Genomic DNA, 14538 nt, shown 5'->3' on the forward strand with positions numbered 1-14538 from the left:
CTGCCCCCGCCCGGCCGGCCATGCCGTCTCGGGCAAGGTAATGAGCCGCAGAGCCCCGGGGTCTCGGCTGAGCGGCATCGGCACCAGGCAGCACTTCCCGCAGCGGGGCTGGAATGACTGGCAACCCAGGTGGGCCGGGCGCGGGGGGCGCGGCCTAGACGGCCTCCGGGTGCGGGGCAGCCCGTGGCTAGGCCCGGCCGCATCTCGCGGGGCCTAGGGAGCCGCTTCCGGACTGTTGGGCCTGGGGCCTAGCGGGCGGGGGGCTGCCCCGCGGCCGGCGTCGGGGCCTGGGCAGGGGAGCGGGAAGCCCCGCGGGCGGAGGGCACTTCCTGCTCCGGCGCGGCCCGCATGTGCTGCCAGCCGGGTTTGCCCCGAGCCCTGGCGCGGGGTGACACCCCCTCCCCCACCCAGCACCGCCGCCGTGATGGGCACTGGTCGGGCCTCCGCCACTGGCAACTTTGTTACCCGGCTGGGGGGCACCTGCTGGGCTGAGTTTGCGGGTGGAGCGCAGGGAGGAGGTCACTAATAGTGACTCTTGTTCCCTCTGTTAACTGGTAGTTAGTGGGAGTGGGGTAGAGTGGCTCCTTATAGACTATCCTAGGTGCAGGCACATGCACGCGCATATGTCGTTCATGAGTTTCACAAAGAAGGTTTGCCTGTTTCTCAAGGGGGTGTCTTTTTCTGGTGTGCTTGGGTAGACCTGAAAAGCTTCTAGTGAGGGAAAGTCTGGTATTTAGCTTATTCTCCTAAATCAGAGGTGACCATGTGATGGCCTGTGTGGGTTGGGGCTGGTCCACAGAAAACTGTGGTTGTGGCAGTGGTAGTTTGTTTCTGTGCCGCTGGCAGCTGTGGCAGTTGATGCTTCTGCTTATTTTGCCACTGAATTTCCCGTCCCAAGGAGAGTGCTTTGAGCCAGATGCAGAGTTTGGATTTGGCCCGTGGGACTGGAAACTTGGTGGTAGGAGGAATGGCAGCTGTAGCAGTTAACATTGCCACCACTTGCCACAACGCCAGATTTCCAGGCCTGGCAGAGATGAGGTGGTGGGGGAGGAGTAACAGACTGGATCCAATCCACAGGCCGTATCTCTTGCGCTAAATCAGGGGTGACCAAGATATGTACCAGATTTATGTCACGGAAAGCTTTTCATGTCTACTGGAGCATATACCATAAAAGGATGTCCCACTAAGACATTTGCCAGCCTTCTTAGTGAAACTGATTTGATTCATTTTCTCAGCAGTCAACGGCAGCTGAATTTACAGACATGTGATCATGCTGTTAACTTTGAGTACTTAACCTAATTCTTACATTTGATGGTGTCACCTATTAAACCAAAAGGCAAGTTTGTTTTTTTTCTGACCCTGGGTCACTCATTCAGCCTATAGGGCTAGATGAATTTTGAGCCAGTGCCCTAAATGATTACTTGTAGCGGTGTGCGTTAACCTGTTTGGAAAGTGTCATGCCAGTCCCCTTCTCCTGCCCACTCTGCTGCTCTGCTTTCTGCTTCCTTCCCTGGCCTGTCTGCCATGATGCTGCCTGCTCCTTCCCTGATCCGTTGTGTGCCACACGGAGGCTGTCTGTGCCACTTCTGGCACTTGTACCGTAGGCTGGCCACCCTTTACAGGACAGTGTTCATATTTCTGGGCCCCATGCTACAAGTCAGATGCTTGTAAATTCCTGACCCAGAAGTCTCCCCGCCACCACCATGGCATTACATATTTAGTTTATGTCCTTCCTGACACTGACAGCTGTAACTGCTTGTAGGTAGGACCTCAATTGCCTATAAAACATACTTTGTCTATGCTGGAAATAAGACTTGTCACAATTTAACTTACCCTGTCTAGGCTAGAAAATAGATTTGTTGCTGGAAACCATTACCAGTGATGTGTCCCCTTGAACTTGAGATGAAAACAGTCAGTACTGAGCTGTATGTAATAACATTACAAAAAATGTCTTGAGAGGAGGCGAGCCATTGTCATGGGCAAGCCAGTTAGCTATTCTGAATGGGGCCTGATCCTCTGCCTTAAGGGAATTTTGTAACTAGGACACTTGTAGAAAAATATTCATATCTGTTCACTGAACTTGGAAGAAACCTGAACTCATAGCAATTAACTTCACTTCTTAGATTTTCTACCACTAGGGACCTACTTAATTTGCAGTTTTGTGGAAACCACGAAATCCGGGATTGTCCTCAGTCCATTAAATCAACCAGAAATGAATACATATGTAAATAAATAAGGTGCTGCTTCCCCAGTGGAAGTCAGTGGTCCCTGCTGCCAAGACAGGAAGGCACTGGCTGGTGGGATGACCTAAGCTGCCCCTTGCTCCTCCCTCCTGCCAGGATCTCTCTACCAGTCAGTGCTAAGGGGAGGGGTTGCATGAAGGACAGCCAGCTATCAAGATGGTGGCTGTGCCCTGGTCCCCCTTCTACCTTGGGCGTCTCTGCCAATCGGCACCAAGGGGTGGGGCTTCTCTGCCCATTCGTTTCAAGGCGTGGGGCCACTGAGAAATGCCTGTGAAACTGGCTGTGTGCACTGTGAAAACCCCTTTCTTTCTGTCATTTAGGCAGTTCCCTATTTGTCAGTATCTCCTGACTAGGCACCCCAAAGACTGAAAATGCACATAGAGCAGCTAATTCTCTCTGTAGACTCATGCTGAAGTCCACAGACTTTATACAGAATATGTCAACTATATGAATCAATGCATAAATTATCTTATCTACACCACGAAAAAATGAAATGCAGAGTTTCAGTTCTAAATCTTTGTTGTAAAGGTGGATTACCAACTTGATATTTTCCCCTTAAAATAGATAATTTAAGTAGTTTCTGGTAGACCTCTTTTAGATATTATGTCCTGGTTTTTTTTTTAATGGTCTTTTGGACTAGACTTGACACTTGAGTCATAAAATATGATTGCATCTACTTTCTCTTTCCTTTTTGTCATATGCCTTTGTGTGGATTGCTACTTTTTCAGTTTGTGGGGCTTGATGAGAGGACAAAATAGCTAAAACTGATACATACAGTTGTCTCAAATTATCAGAGCAAAAATGGTAGAACTTTTAAAAAAAATGATAGAATTAGTATTTTCAGCACTGAGGTGGAAATGATTTTCCCCTCCCAAGTTCACTGTATTTCTAAGTGTCTGCAAAAAAATCATTGATATTACCAAAAATGCAAATGGAATGTGAATTGATCACCAGAATCAAAAACCTCCTGAACTTCTAGTATGAGAAATCTGGATTTGAATTTTTCAGCTTAAGTTCATCTCTAATAAAGTTTAGTTGTTAAATTAGAATTAGAATTTTGAGCCTGTGTGAAACCTGCCTGTCAGATGCCTGGTATAATTGTGATCATACAGGAATAAGCAGTATTAATGTAGGTTTCTTTGTATCTGGATAACTGCATTCAGGCTAAAGAATTGTACCAGTTTAACTATATCTGTTTCTAAATCTATCTAATTAGAGTACTACAAAAACTGTAAACACGGTTGAGGGTGTGCGATAGGGAGGTGCTAGATTTAAGAGATCTGCTCAACCCTTACTGTCTGGAGTTTTGTGCCTCAGTTTTGTTTTCAAGTTTGATGAGTCCTGCCTTATTTCCCATGTCTCTGGCTTCTGGAAATAGTGGAGGGGAAGTAAGACCATGCTGCAGCTCTCACTAACTTCAGGCTATTGTCAGTCTTTGGCTCTGTACTAAATTCACTTGGTTGCACTTAACACTTTTACACTAACAGGAAATGCTCTGTGTGGTAGAGCTGGTTTCATGCAATGCATTAGCATTAAGTAGGCTAATGTTTTTAGGTACAGCATAGTAGTTAGGATTAGAACAGTGATTTTAAGAATATTTTCAGGCCATGGTGAGAGGAGTGGGAATGGTTTTTTAAATGGCTCAGTATATTTCTATGAAAATTGGAAGCCACTTCCTAGAATGTATTGCCTTGTTATAAATGTAGAGTAGCAGGGGATTTACATGGAGATGAAAAAGAAAACTTACAGATCTGATGGAACAGCCAGAAACATCCTGTAAAATACAAAATTAGTTTTGATTTTAGTTCTTGGAAATGGAACTAGTCCTTTTCACGCAATGTCAGTGTCCCTAATTACAGGTACTCCTCACTTAATGTCCTCCCGGTTAATGTTGTTTTGTTATTACATTGCTTATCCACTAGAGAACATACTCATTTAAAGTTGAGTAATATATGGACTGTATAAGAAGAGAACAAAAATCTTAGAACTGGGTAAGCATAGAATAAGACAACCTAAGAATGCAAGACTGATGACATAGCACAAGGAAACCTTGAGACATAATGTTAGATGTTGCTTTCATCACATAAGTTATCTAAATACTGTCAATTTTTTTGCGAAAATCATGGAAGAAGAAGGCTTTGAAGGGGATAAGGATGTAGGTTTGTCTATTTATAGGGAAATGATCCCAAGCATGGTGGTGGCATGAGAGAAACTATGAAGGTTCTTGTTTGAAAGCCTAAATGTAGCGGTTAGCACCAGCAGCTGGTCAGAGGCGAGACTTGATGCTTTGATAGTGAAGAGGAGATACAGGCGTAGGGAGGAAATGGGGTGTTGGAAAGGCTTGCATTCCCAGGAGCAGGGAGAAGAATGTTGTAGTAATAATTGGGCAATACGGTGAAAGCATAGACGAGGTAGGAAAGATGATATTACAGATATTATGCAGAAAGAATCAGCAAGATTTAGATGTCTTTCACTCAGACTTCTCTTCAGCTCTTCATACCCAGGCCACATCTCTTGGGTTATGAACTTAGTGATGGGTTGGGATATTGGTTCTGTCTATTTCTGTTGGAAAAGGAAAGAGTTTGGGATGGGAGAGAGTAACAACTTTGTTTTATCAGTGTTAAATTGACATCTAGACACCTATAGGGAGACCACTGGCAGCCTGTGGCTTAACCTGCGTGGATGGAGACTTGTGGAAGATGATAGGTTTTTAAGTAACCAGTGTGGAGAGAGTGGCTGAATTTGTGCTTGCAGATGAGATTCTCCCAGTGGGAAGATATAAAGAGGAGGAAGAGACCATTGTCAGATTCCTTTGTAACCTTCAGAGAAAACAGATTCTTCCTCAGTTCTTGCGCTGGAGTTGAGAAGTAGCTGTCGAGGATGAGCGAGGGCTTGAAGTGGTTGGACATTGTGGTAGTAAAATGTGGCAAAAGTGTCCGCTGTGAAGAAACAATTGTAGAGGGTGTGTAGGCAGTTCTTTCAATTAAAGACATAAGAGGAGACGAGAAACAATCTTCACTGGAAGTCTCAGGTTAAGCTGATGTTTCAAAGTTATGGACTTGGAATGAAGGTATGTTATAGCCAGTGAAATAAGTGGGATATGCCATTTGGTAGACATGTTGTAATATGGCTGGAGGGAAGAACTCTTTCAGGAGGTCTATAAACAATGTCCGTGTTTTTGCAAGTTGAACACTTTTGCGCTCTCTTGTTTTGTTTCCCTTTGGTCCATGGAGTTTAGATTTTTATTTTATTTTTTTAACTTCTGGGATTTCCAAGCTTTGTGTTCTGATACAGGATATTGGATATTTAGCTAATTTGTCAAGATTAAAATCTCCATAGAGAGAAACTAACTATCAGTATGTTATAGAGTGCTATCTGCACACCTCAATTTACTCTATGTATTTACAGAGTTGATCTTGGTTTGGGACCTTTGCATTGAGACACCTTATTGCAGCAAAAGCTTGTGATTGTGATTCATGTTGTCAGTAGAAATACCATTTCTTCTAGAAAGGTTTCTGAACTACAGAAAACCTTTTATTTATTTTATTATTGAAAAAGAGTGGCTCTTTTTTCAAATTCATACAGGCTCCTTTTTAATTTTATGTGGCACAGAAGAGCACTAAAACTTGATACGCAAGAAGAAATTGGAAAGAATAGAGGTGGCAGGACTGGATTGTGTAAAAACTAAGAAAATTAAAGTGAATTGGCTTAAATATCTTTCATATAATGACTATTTAATTGTATAACCTACTTCTGAAATTTACCTTGAAATGTTTTCTTGAGTTGTAATTTTGTTCGTTTATTATGGTTGTGTTTTAATAGTTTTTTTAGATGCATCTTATTAACTTGAAATTATTCTTTCAGATACTTTATTCACTGAACAGATCCATGTGCAAGTTTTGTTCTTATTTGCCAGAACAGTATTGTTTGGGTATGCATGAAAATTATTTTGCATAACTTTTTTTGTGAATCTATGAGGCTCATCTTTAAAAGTAACATTTAGTGTGTTTTATAAAAAATTTATACTCAAAAGCATCTTAAGGGCACTTTTTTACTTCCCAGATTATCAAAAATTATCTTTGCTGGTTTTGCTGTTTGAGAGTTAATAGGATTTTTTTTTTTTCATCTTTGGGCTCAGTAGTCAGGTGGTTCTTCTTCTGACCTCCCTCCTTTCTTCAGAATGGTCTGCTGTCATTATCATTGCTACTACTACATCTAAGCGCCCCCAACATTTTGGGGACTTTACTTGGTTTGATATAAATTCTGATATAGATTTAAGAGTCTGAACTTAAATAGGCATCAGTAGTCAGAGTCAAATCCCTTTTTTTGCATAAATGCTTGCTTTCTGTTTTTTACTTCACAGACATTAGGGCTGGAAGGGACCTTGTGAAAGCATCGGATCCAGCCCCCTGCCCAAAGGGTAGGAAGTCAGCTAGAGTCAGATGACCCCAGCAAGATAATCATTCAAACACTCTTGAATGTATCCAGAGTAGGTGCTTGCACCACTTCTGGGGGGAATTCCAGACTCTGGAAGCTCAGACAGTAAAGACATTTTTCCTTATGTCCAATCTAAAATGGTCTTCCAGCAGTTTGTCATCATTGGATCGTGTTGTCCTTGTGGAGCCGTGGTAAACAGGTGTTCTCCCAGGTCCTGATACACACTCCTGATATACTTATAAGCTGCCACTAAGTCTCCCCTGAGCCTACCCTTTTCCAAGCTGAAGAGTCCCATGCCTCTCAGCCTTTCCTCATGAGGCCTGCTCTCTTGACCTCTGATCATGCATGTGGCTTTCCTCTGGACTCTCTCAAGCTTCTCTACATCCTTCCTAAAGTGCAGAGCCCAGAATTGGACACAGTATTCCAGCTGCAGCCTCACCAAGGCTGAGTAAAGCAGGAAGATGACATCTTGGGTCTTTCTTGAGATGCATCGGTAGATGCAAGCCAGGGTTTTATTTGCTTTACTGGCTGCAGCATTGCATTGGTGGCTCATATTCATCATGACCCCCAAGTCTTTTTTGGTCGTAGTGCTAGTGAGTGTAGCACTGCTGAGCCTGTAAGTATGATGTGGGTTCTTTCTCCTGAGGTGGAGCACCTTGCGTTTCTCTGTGTTTAAGGTCATAAGGTTTTGATTGTCTCACTTCTTGTGAAGTCGTAATTGGAAGACAGTATTTTCCTTTAAATGTTGAAAGGGGATTGAAAAAATAGTAGGAAGGTATTGGACTTTTATTTTCCACTTTCCAGTTTTTGTGAATTTTTGGGGGGCATCTGGAAATTTGCTTTGATAAGCAGTCTGGGCAGACAGAACAGAAACTTGGAGCAGGGTCTGTCATGCTTTTTTCCTCAACCTGAATTTTATTGCTAGTTTGATTCCCCACATTTTGGAGGAAATAGAGGTCCAAAGGGATTAATTCTTTATTTCATGAATGTACATCAACTTTAACTCGTAGAAACCTACTCTTTAAAATAATATATTCCCTTTTGGTAGAGTACATAGCAGGTAGAGTCTAGCTACTTTGTTTGTTCATGTGTTCCCATCTTTCATTATGTATGTTGATGTTCTGAATAAGGCAAGGTGTATTATTGCATCAGTTGTTTCTTCTTTGACCCAAGGCAGCATAGGAAAATTAACCTATTCTCAAGCATAATATTGCTTTCCTGCAGTATGCATAGGTGTAGAATGAAACTTTCATTCTAGTATTACTGGTCCGGGGGAAATGCTGATATTAAGGATATTATTGTATGTTGTGGGGAGAGTTGTATAGATCTGAGTTTTAACTGTCATCATGACAAGAATGTTTCAATTCCTGATGTTTATTGTTTCTTGATTAAACTCAAAACCAGAAATATCTTGGATCAATCAGTTATAATTATTCATCTAAGCTATTTCAGATTACAAAAGCTCTGATGAGAGAGAGAATTTTAAAAGCACATTTTCCCTGGGAGAAGTGCCTACTTCGAGCCTGTCCTTTCTACATGTTCGCCTAATGGAGCAACCAGCATGGGTATTGCAGAAAAACAGTAACTCCCCTGTGTTCTCTTTGGAAATTAAGAATTTTTTTCAAATAATTATTCTCTAAAGTGATTTGATTCCAGAATCTTATCTGTATGAGGAAGTTATTTTGAAGTAGCTTAGTCCAGAATAATTATGTTCTAGAATACACATGCTAAATTAAATAAATAAGCTGAATTGAATAATAATAGGGGTGATCTTGCCTCAGGCAGGGTGTTGGACTAGATGACCTATGGAGGTCCCTTTCAGCCCTACTTGACTTTGATTTCTATGATAAATGTTTCATTGTGGTATCGCATGGAAGTGAATCTCTTTTAATACAAACTGGTTACATTCCAAATCCAAGATAACCAACACCTCAATTATCTTTAGTAGGCTGAAGATTGTTTCATTTGTGCCTACTTAGTTGAGGAGCTTTAGCTCACTCTTGATTGCTTCTGTGAAGCCACCTTTCTCAAAAAGTTAACATAGAGAACGAGATATAACACCAGATAAAATCTAGTAGTGCTGCCATTGGATGTCTCTGAAATTGTATTTTCGATAATCATTATATCAAGGACCCAAATCAGACTTCTTGTCTACCAAATTGTTGTCAACTCTACCCTGTTGTATGGGTTTGAAACTTGGACAAGTTATCGGAAATATCTGAAAGCCTTGGAATGTAACCATCAGCAATGTCTTCAGAAAATCCTCCATATCATTATCCAGTCCTTCAATCAAATTTCTTAGGGGAGGAGATAATGATGGTACAAATTTATGATTCCTTGTGTATCACCTGAAACACAACAGAAATAAAATAACATTTTTTGAAAGACTTGCAATGGCTATTTGTGAATATAATGTGAAGGTGGACTATTCTGTTTTGATGGGTAGAGAACTTAAAGATAGGAAAGAATACCAAAATCTCTGTTGCAGAACAGTTTTGCTTCAGCAAGTTGCTCAGCAGGAAACTGTTAATCAGCTTCTCTTTTGACTGATTCTGGATGGAAGGTACAGGGTTGCTTGCTTGCTCACAATTAAGATTTGTTTGAGGGCAAATAAAAACTTTGAAGGTAGCTAAGTAGTACTGCTCCTTGAAGGTGCATCTAGGATCTTTTATAGTGTTTAGAGTTAGAAATTTTCATTCAGTTTTCCATTCCACCTATACAGTTTTTTATTCTAATAAGTTTTGTATTTGTAACTGAGGTTGCCTTTGCACTACAGTGTAATGGTTTTGGCAGCACACCGTATGTGCTATGTGTGTATTCTCTTCGGTGATCATCTCAGCATATGGTATGATCTCTTTTACAGACTGCTACCTCTAACAATCCCAACATCAGGGACCAGTTGTTTCTCCATTCTTATGATATGGCAAGTTGCTTAACCCTGTTACAGTGAACACTTTTAATAAATCTTTGGTTCTGCGAAGATTTATGATGAACTTGTACTTTATTTGACATTGGGCTTAACATTGGTGCTGTCCAGGGCTTTGAAAGAAAGTATTAGCACAGTTAAGTGTGACTGCCAAAATATCTGCCTGTTGCAACTTATTTCAAGTAGAAATATTACCTTATCAGGAAAAATGTCATCTTCTGTGTTTTGTGGCCTGGCTATACTGTCTCTTTGAAAGGGGTGTAAAGCAAAGATAAGAGAAATAACTTTCTATACCTTCCCTTTTAAACATGAGTCTATATGTGGTTTTTTATGTACAGGCTGTTTACTGAGTTAGGACTTCAAGAACTTGTGTGTGGTCTCTACAATAACCCTTTGAATTGGTTCTGAACTTTAAAAGCAAACCTGTTTTCAACTACTAAGTCTTTCTCTCGGTATTCATCGATTGCGGAACACATTTAGATAAGCACATATAAGTCATGATTTTAAGCGCGCTTTGTTTGTTCCTTCCGTGAAATGTGAACTTTAAATTTTCATAATGACACATGGGAGACTAATAAAATATAACTAAAAGAGAATATAGATTCTGTCACTCTTATTCAGGCACATGTTTCTGAATAAGTAGTAGTAATACAGGTAATCATTGTCAAATAAAATGCTTAATCTTCTTATTCCAAGCATGCTTTAGTTGGAAATCCCCACTGCAAAGCCTTACTGATCATAGAAACCTGTTGGATCTTAAAGTCTTACCCAGGAAATCAGTAGTTTTTACCAACTGGTCTTTTTTTTTTTTACAGTGCCTGTTGGGAGATGAACAGAAATTGCTGTTTTTTTCAAATAGGCACACTGATTGTAGTGAAAAGAAAGAGTTTCTCTGGCAAGTATTATTGTCTATTAGAAGAGTGTATGAGGAAAGATCAGGGTTTGTTGTTGTTGTTTTATTTTTTTAAATGCTACTTTTGTTAATGGATTGACACACACTGTCTTTTGAGTCTGTCTGTTAGAGGAGTGCTGATATATCGGTCCCATATAGGATCAGCACCGATATAGGATAAATTGACAGTATTGGCAATTGGCTTTTTTTGCCTGATAATATGACCAATAAATGTCCCATGCACAGGCACAGCAGCAGCTGCGAGTGCAGGCTGCTGCTGTGGCCAGGGCAGTGTCAGGCTCTTTCTAGCGGGATGGCGGGGTGGGCCAGGTTGTGCCTGTGGTGGGCAGTGGCAGTGCTGGGATGAGGGCTATGGTGAATTTTGGGGTGGCTGCAGCCCCCCTTCTGAGCACAGCCTGGGCCAGCCCCCTGCCAGGAAGAGGCCAGTGCTGCCTCCAGCCCGCAGCAGCACACCCTCGCCCCGTGCGCAGATCCAGGGGTGCACTGCCCCTGTGCCCCTTCCCCCACAGCAGACTTACCAGCCGATGCTCCAAGTTGCCCAGCTGAGTATTGGAATCGGATTGGTATCAGCTGATATGGCTCCTTAAAAATCGGCCACCAATATCGGCCCAAAAAATTTCTATTGGTCTACCCCTACCATTTGCAGAACTTTTCCCCCAGTCACAGAGCCCATTCAGGATTTATTTTTCTTTCTCAAAGAACTACAGGCCTTTAGAACTTCTGGGCTTCACCTTGATAAACACTTCCAACAGCATACGAAGTGAAGTTATTCAAGTATTTTCAAAGCACAGTGCTTAAAATTCATGTTCTTAACTACTTCTTGAAGTACAGTTGACAGCTCCCTGTTTTGAAGGTATGAGGTAATACTGTACTGTTTTTGAAGGAAATATTAGTCTCAGAATCAAACTGTTAAGAGCTTATTTGGTATTCAGACTCAAAACAATTGAGTGAAATACCAAAGCAGCAGAAACCCTGTATATCCTAGAACTTCGTGTTTGAACTTGGAAGTTTCTTCTGCTCATCACCATGGAGGGAGAAAATGTACATGGGCTGTGGAAGTGACCAGTGAACTGAAACATAAGATGCATCTTGTCTTCCACAAGCAAAATGGGCCTTATTTGCTTTTTAACAACATATATAAAGTAATAGTGACTGTAGATCTGAAAAAGGGCTTGGGTTAGTAAGGTGGCCAAATTTGTAGTGACACAGAATTAAGCACCTTGGTAAAGACCAAGGTGGACTGCATAGAACTACAGAAGGAGCTGGCACTACTGAGAGAATGGGCAACTAAATGGCAGATTAAACTCAGTGTAAATAAGTATAGAGATGCACATGGGCAAAAATAACCCAAACTATATGTACATTATGATGAGCTCCACATTAGCTGTTACCACACCCAGGAAAGAGGTCTGGGAGTCATTGCGGACCATTCAGGACTAGAACGTCAGCTCAGTGCTCAGCAGCCATCAAAAAGGCAAACAAAATGTTACAGGGGTACAGGTTGTAGCCATGTGGGTCTGAGGACACAGGCAGACAAGGTTTTTTGGGTAAATCCGAAATCTTTAATTAGACCAACTCAGATAGTTGGAAAAATTCTTCTTTTCAAGCTTTTGGGTACAAATACCCTCCATCAGGCTGAGGAAGCATCTGCAGTTGGTCTGTTAGGAATTTTAAGAAGGAAATGAAACAAAACAAAGTATCATCATGCCCTTTTATAAATCCATGGTGTGTCCACACCTTGAATACTATACCCTGTAGGCTGTAGAAGAGCTAGGGAAGGTATGGAGAACAGTGCAAGAACTAGCAATCATAAAAAGATGCAAATAGGTAGTGAGTTTAAAATTAACAAAAGGAAGTTTTTTCACTCAGCATATAATCAAAGTGTGGAACTTACTGCCACCTGAGGTTGTGGAAGCTGACAGTTTAGCCAGAAGGGACTGGAGAGAGTTGTGGAGGAAAGGGGTAGCAGTAGCTAGCGAGTGTGGGAGTGAGGGAGACGGCCTCTGAATCAGAACTTCCTGGACCTTAAATGCTGGAGGCTGCAAGAGAAAAAGGAACAGTGGTGGGAGCAGGGAGGGGGAAACCCAGGTCATACCCAGTTCACTCTCCCTTTCAGTATCTGCTCTCTCCCACTGTGGCTCACACCTATTCGTTGCCTTAAAAAATCATGAGGCAGTGCCTGCCAAGTAAACTATTAGCTTCCCTTAAACATGGAGACTACTGGGAAGGTAGCAACTGGTTTCTGGGGACAACTAAAGACATAACAGGGACAGGAGTGACGGCCAAAGGATAATAACTTGTGTGCCATGGGGGGGACACCAAGCAGAGCATGCCAGATGGCACCTGCTGGCCCTCAAACAAGTCCAAGGAGCCAGTGGACGTTGTCCAATGATACTGTGCCAGGAGGTGGGATTGCACTAAGGAAAGGAAAGGGGCCCTGCGGTCCCTGGGTGTCTTTCCAACCAGAGCCTCCTTCCTGATGAAGTATATTGTTGGGTTGGCGAGGGCCAGGAGGAGGTTGACCAGGACGTGCTGGGACTTGGGGGGGCCATGGATGTAGAGTCCATAAATAAACAGGTGAGGGGAATAGCGCAGCCAGATCCTCGGAAAGAGGTTCTGGAGGAGGTGGTGGGTGCAGGGGCTGCAGCCAGTGCACTCCAGGTACATGTGCGCCGGGGTCTCCCTCTGCTCACAGGAGGGGCAGGTGTTGGGGGTGTCTGTGAACTGCACCAGATAACATGCTTGTGGCAATGGCCCCATGCAGGAGCTGCAAGCTGTGGTCCTCAGTGGCTTGTGGGATCAAGGTGGAGTACAGACGTGTCTGCTGTGGCCCTGTGACACACAAGATACTGGGCAAGATGGACCTGTGGTCCAACCGAGTAAATGGCAATTTTTAGGTACCTCACTCAAGAATAGGGTGAAGGAAAAGTGTGTTGTGATCTCTTAATTTCTCATTTGCCTTAAATAGGCAATTTTGCATCTTGCTAATGCTAATCCTCATAGGATTATAGTTTCTGTTTTACGGATGAGGAAGCTGATCTTTGAGATCACCAAGTGTGTGTTAAGAGATGATTAAGTTCCCTCTTCAATTTATTTATAGACTTAGTTTTGTTCTGTTTTTACCTTCTTGCCTATGGAGTGTATTTGACTTATGAATTTACTTGTTGGCTTTTACTGTAGTAACCTTTTTCTTCCTTTTTTATGAAGGACTTAACCAAGGGTTAATAGTGGAGGGGGGGTTGTCCTTTGTTTGTTTGTTGGGGGGGGCTCTGCATTTATCCTTGATGTTTAAGTGGGAAGTGGTGAGAGAGAATTTTCTTTTAGCAGAAAATAGGTGTAATCACTTCTTGTTGTAAAATGTCTAGGCCTCCCAAAGTTCATAGCGATGAGGAGAGACCTTTAGGATTTGCTGAACAGTTACCCATGGTCAGTACTTTAATCAGTATGAATTTCAGTTATTTTTTAATGTCAGTATTTTCATATTGCTTAGATATTTTTAAGCCAAGAAAATACAACCTCCAATGTTCTTTGTAAGGATGCATTTAAAAGTCTGTTTTAATTAACATAAGGTACTAACTACAGTTAGAGGAACAGAAGTCTTCAGAAGTTTAAAAAATGTAATTTATTAAAATCAGTCAAATTCATATGCATCCAGAGAAGAAAATAAAAGAAGTTTCATAGTTTCTAGGGTCGGAAGGGACCTGAGCAGATCATCTAGTCTGACCCCCTGCCATGGCATCTTACCTCCTCTTAAACACCCCCAGAGTAGGCGCCTGCACCACTTCTCTTGGAAGCTGGTTCCAGACCCTAGCCGCCCTGACCGTGAAGTAGCGCCTCCTAATATCTAATCTAAACCTACCCTCCACCAGCTTGTAACCGTTATTCCTGGTCACTTCTGGCGGTCCTTGGGGGAACAGTGACTCCCCCAATGCCTGCTGATCCCCCCTGACTAGTTCATAACAGGCCACAAGATCCCCCCTCAGCCTTCTCTTTTGGAGGCTGAACAGGTTCAGGTCCCG

General features: G+C 42.3%; 1 protein-coding gene across 2 annotated transcripts in view; it reads left to right on the top strand.

The window, feature by feature from the left end:
• The first annotated feature begins 6 nt into the window (after positions 1–6).
• Positions 7–14538, top strand: part of SMG1 (SMG1, nonsense mediated mRNA decay associated PI3K related kinase) — a 98032-nt gene continuing 83500 nt past the window's right edge. For both annotated transcript variants that reach the window (XM_019541783.1, XM_019541784.1), the window contains exon 1: positions 7–129. In XM_019541783.1, coding sequence (XP_019397328.1) covers positions 41–129 — 89 coding nt within the window. In that variant the 5' untranslated portion in view covers positions 7–40. The remainder of the gene's footprint in view (positions 130–14538) is intronic.

This window comes from Crocodylus porosus, unplaced genomic scaffold, assembly GCF_001723895.1.
Source record: "Crocodylus porosus isolate Cpor-Errol unplaced genomic scaffold, CroPor_comp1, whole genome shotgun sequence".
NCBI lineage: Eukaryota > Metazoa > Chordata > Crocodylia > Crocodylidae > Crocodylus > Crocodylus porosus.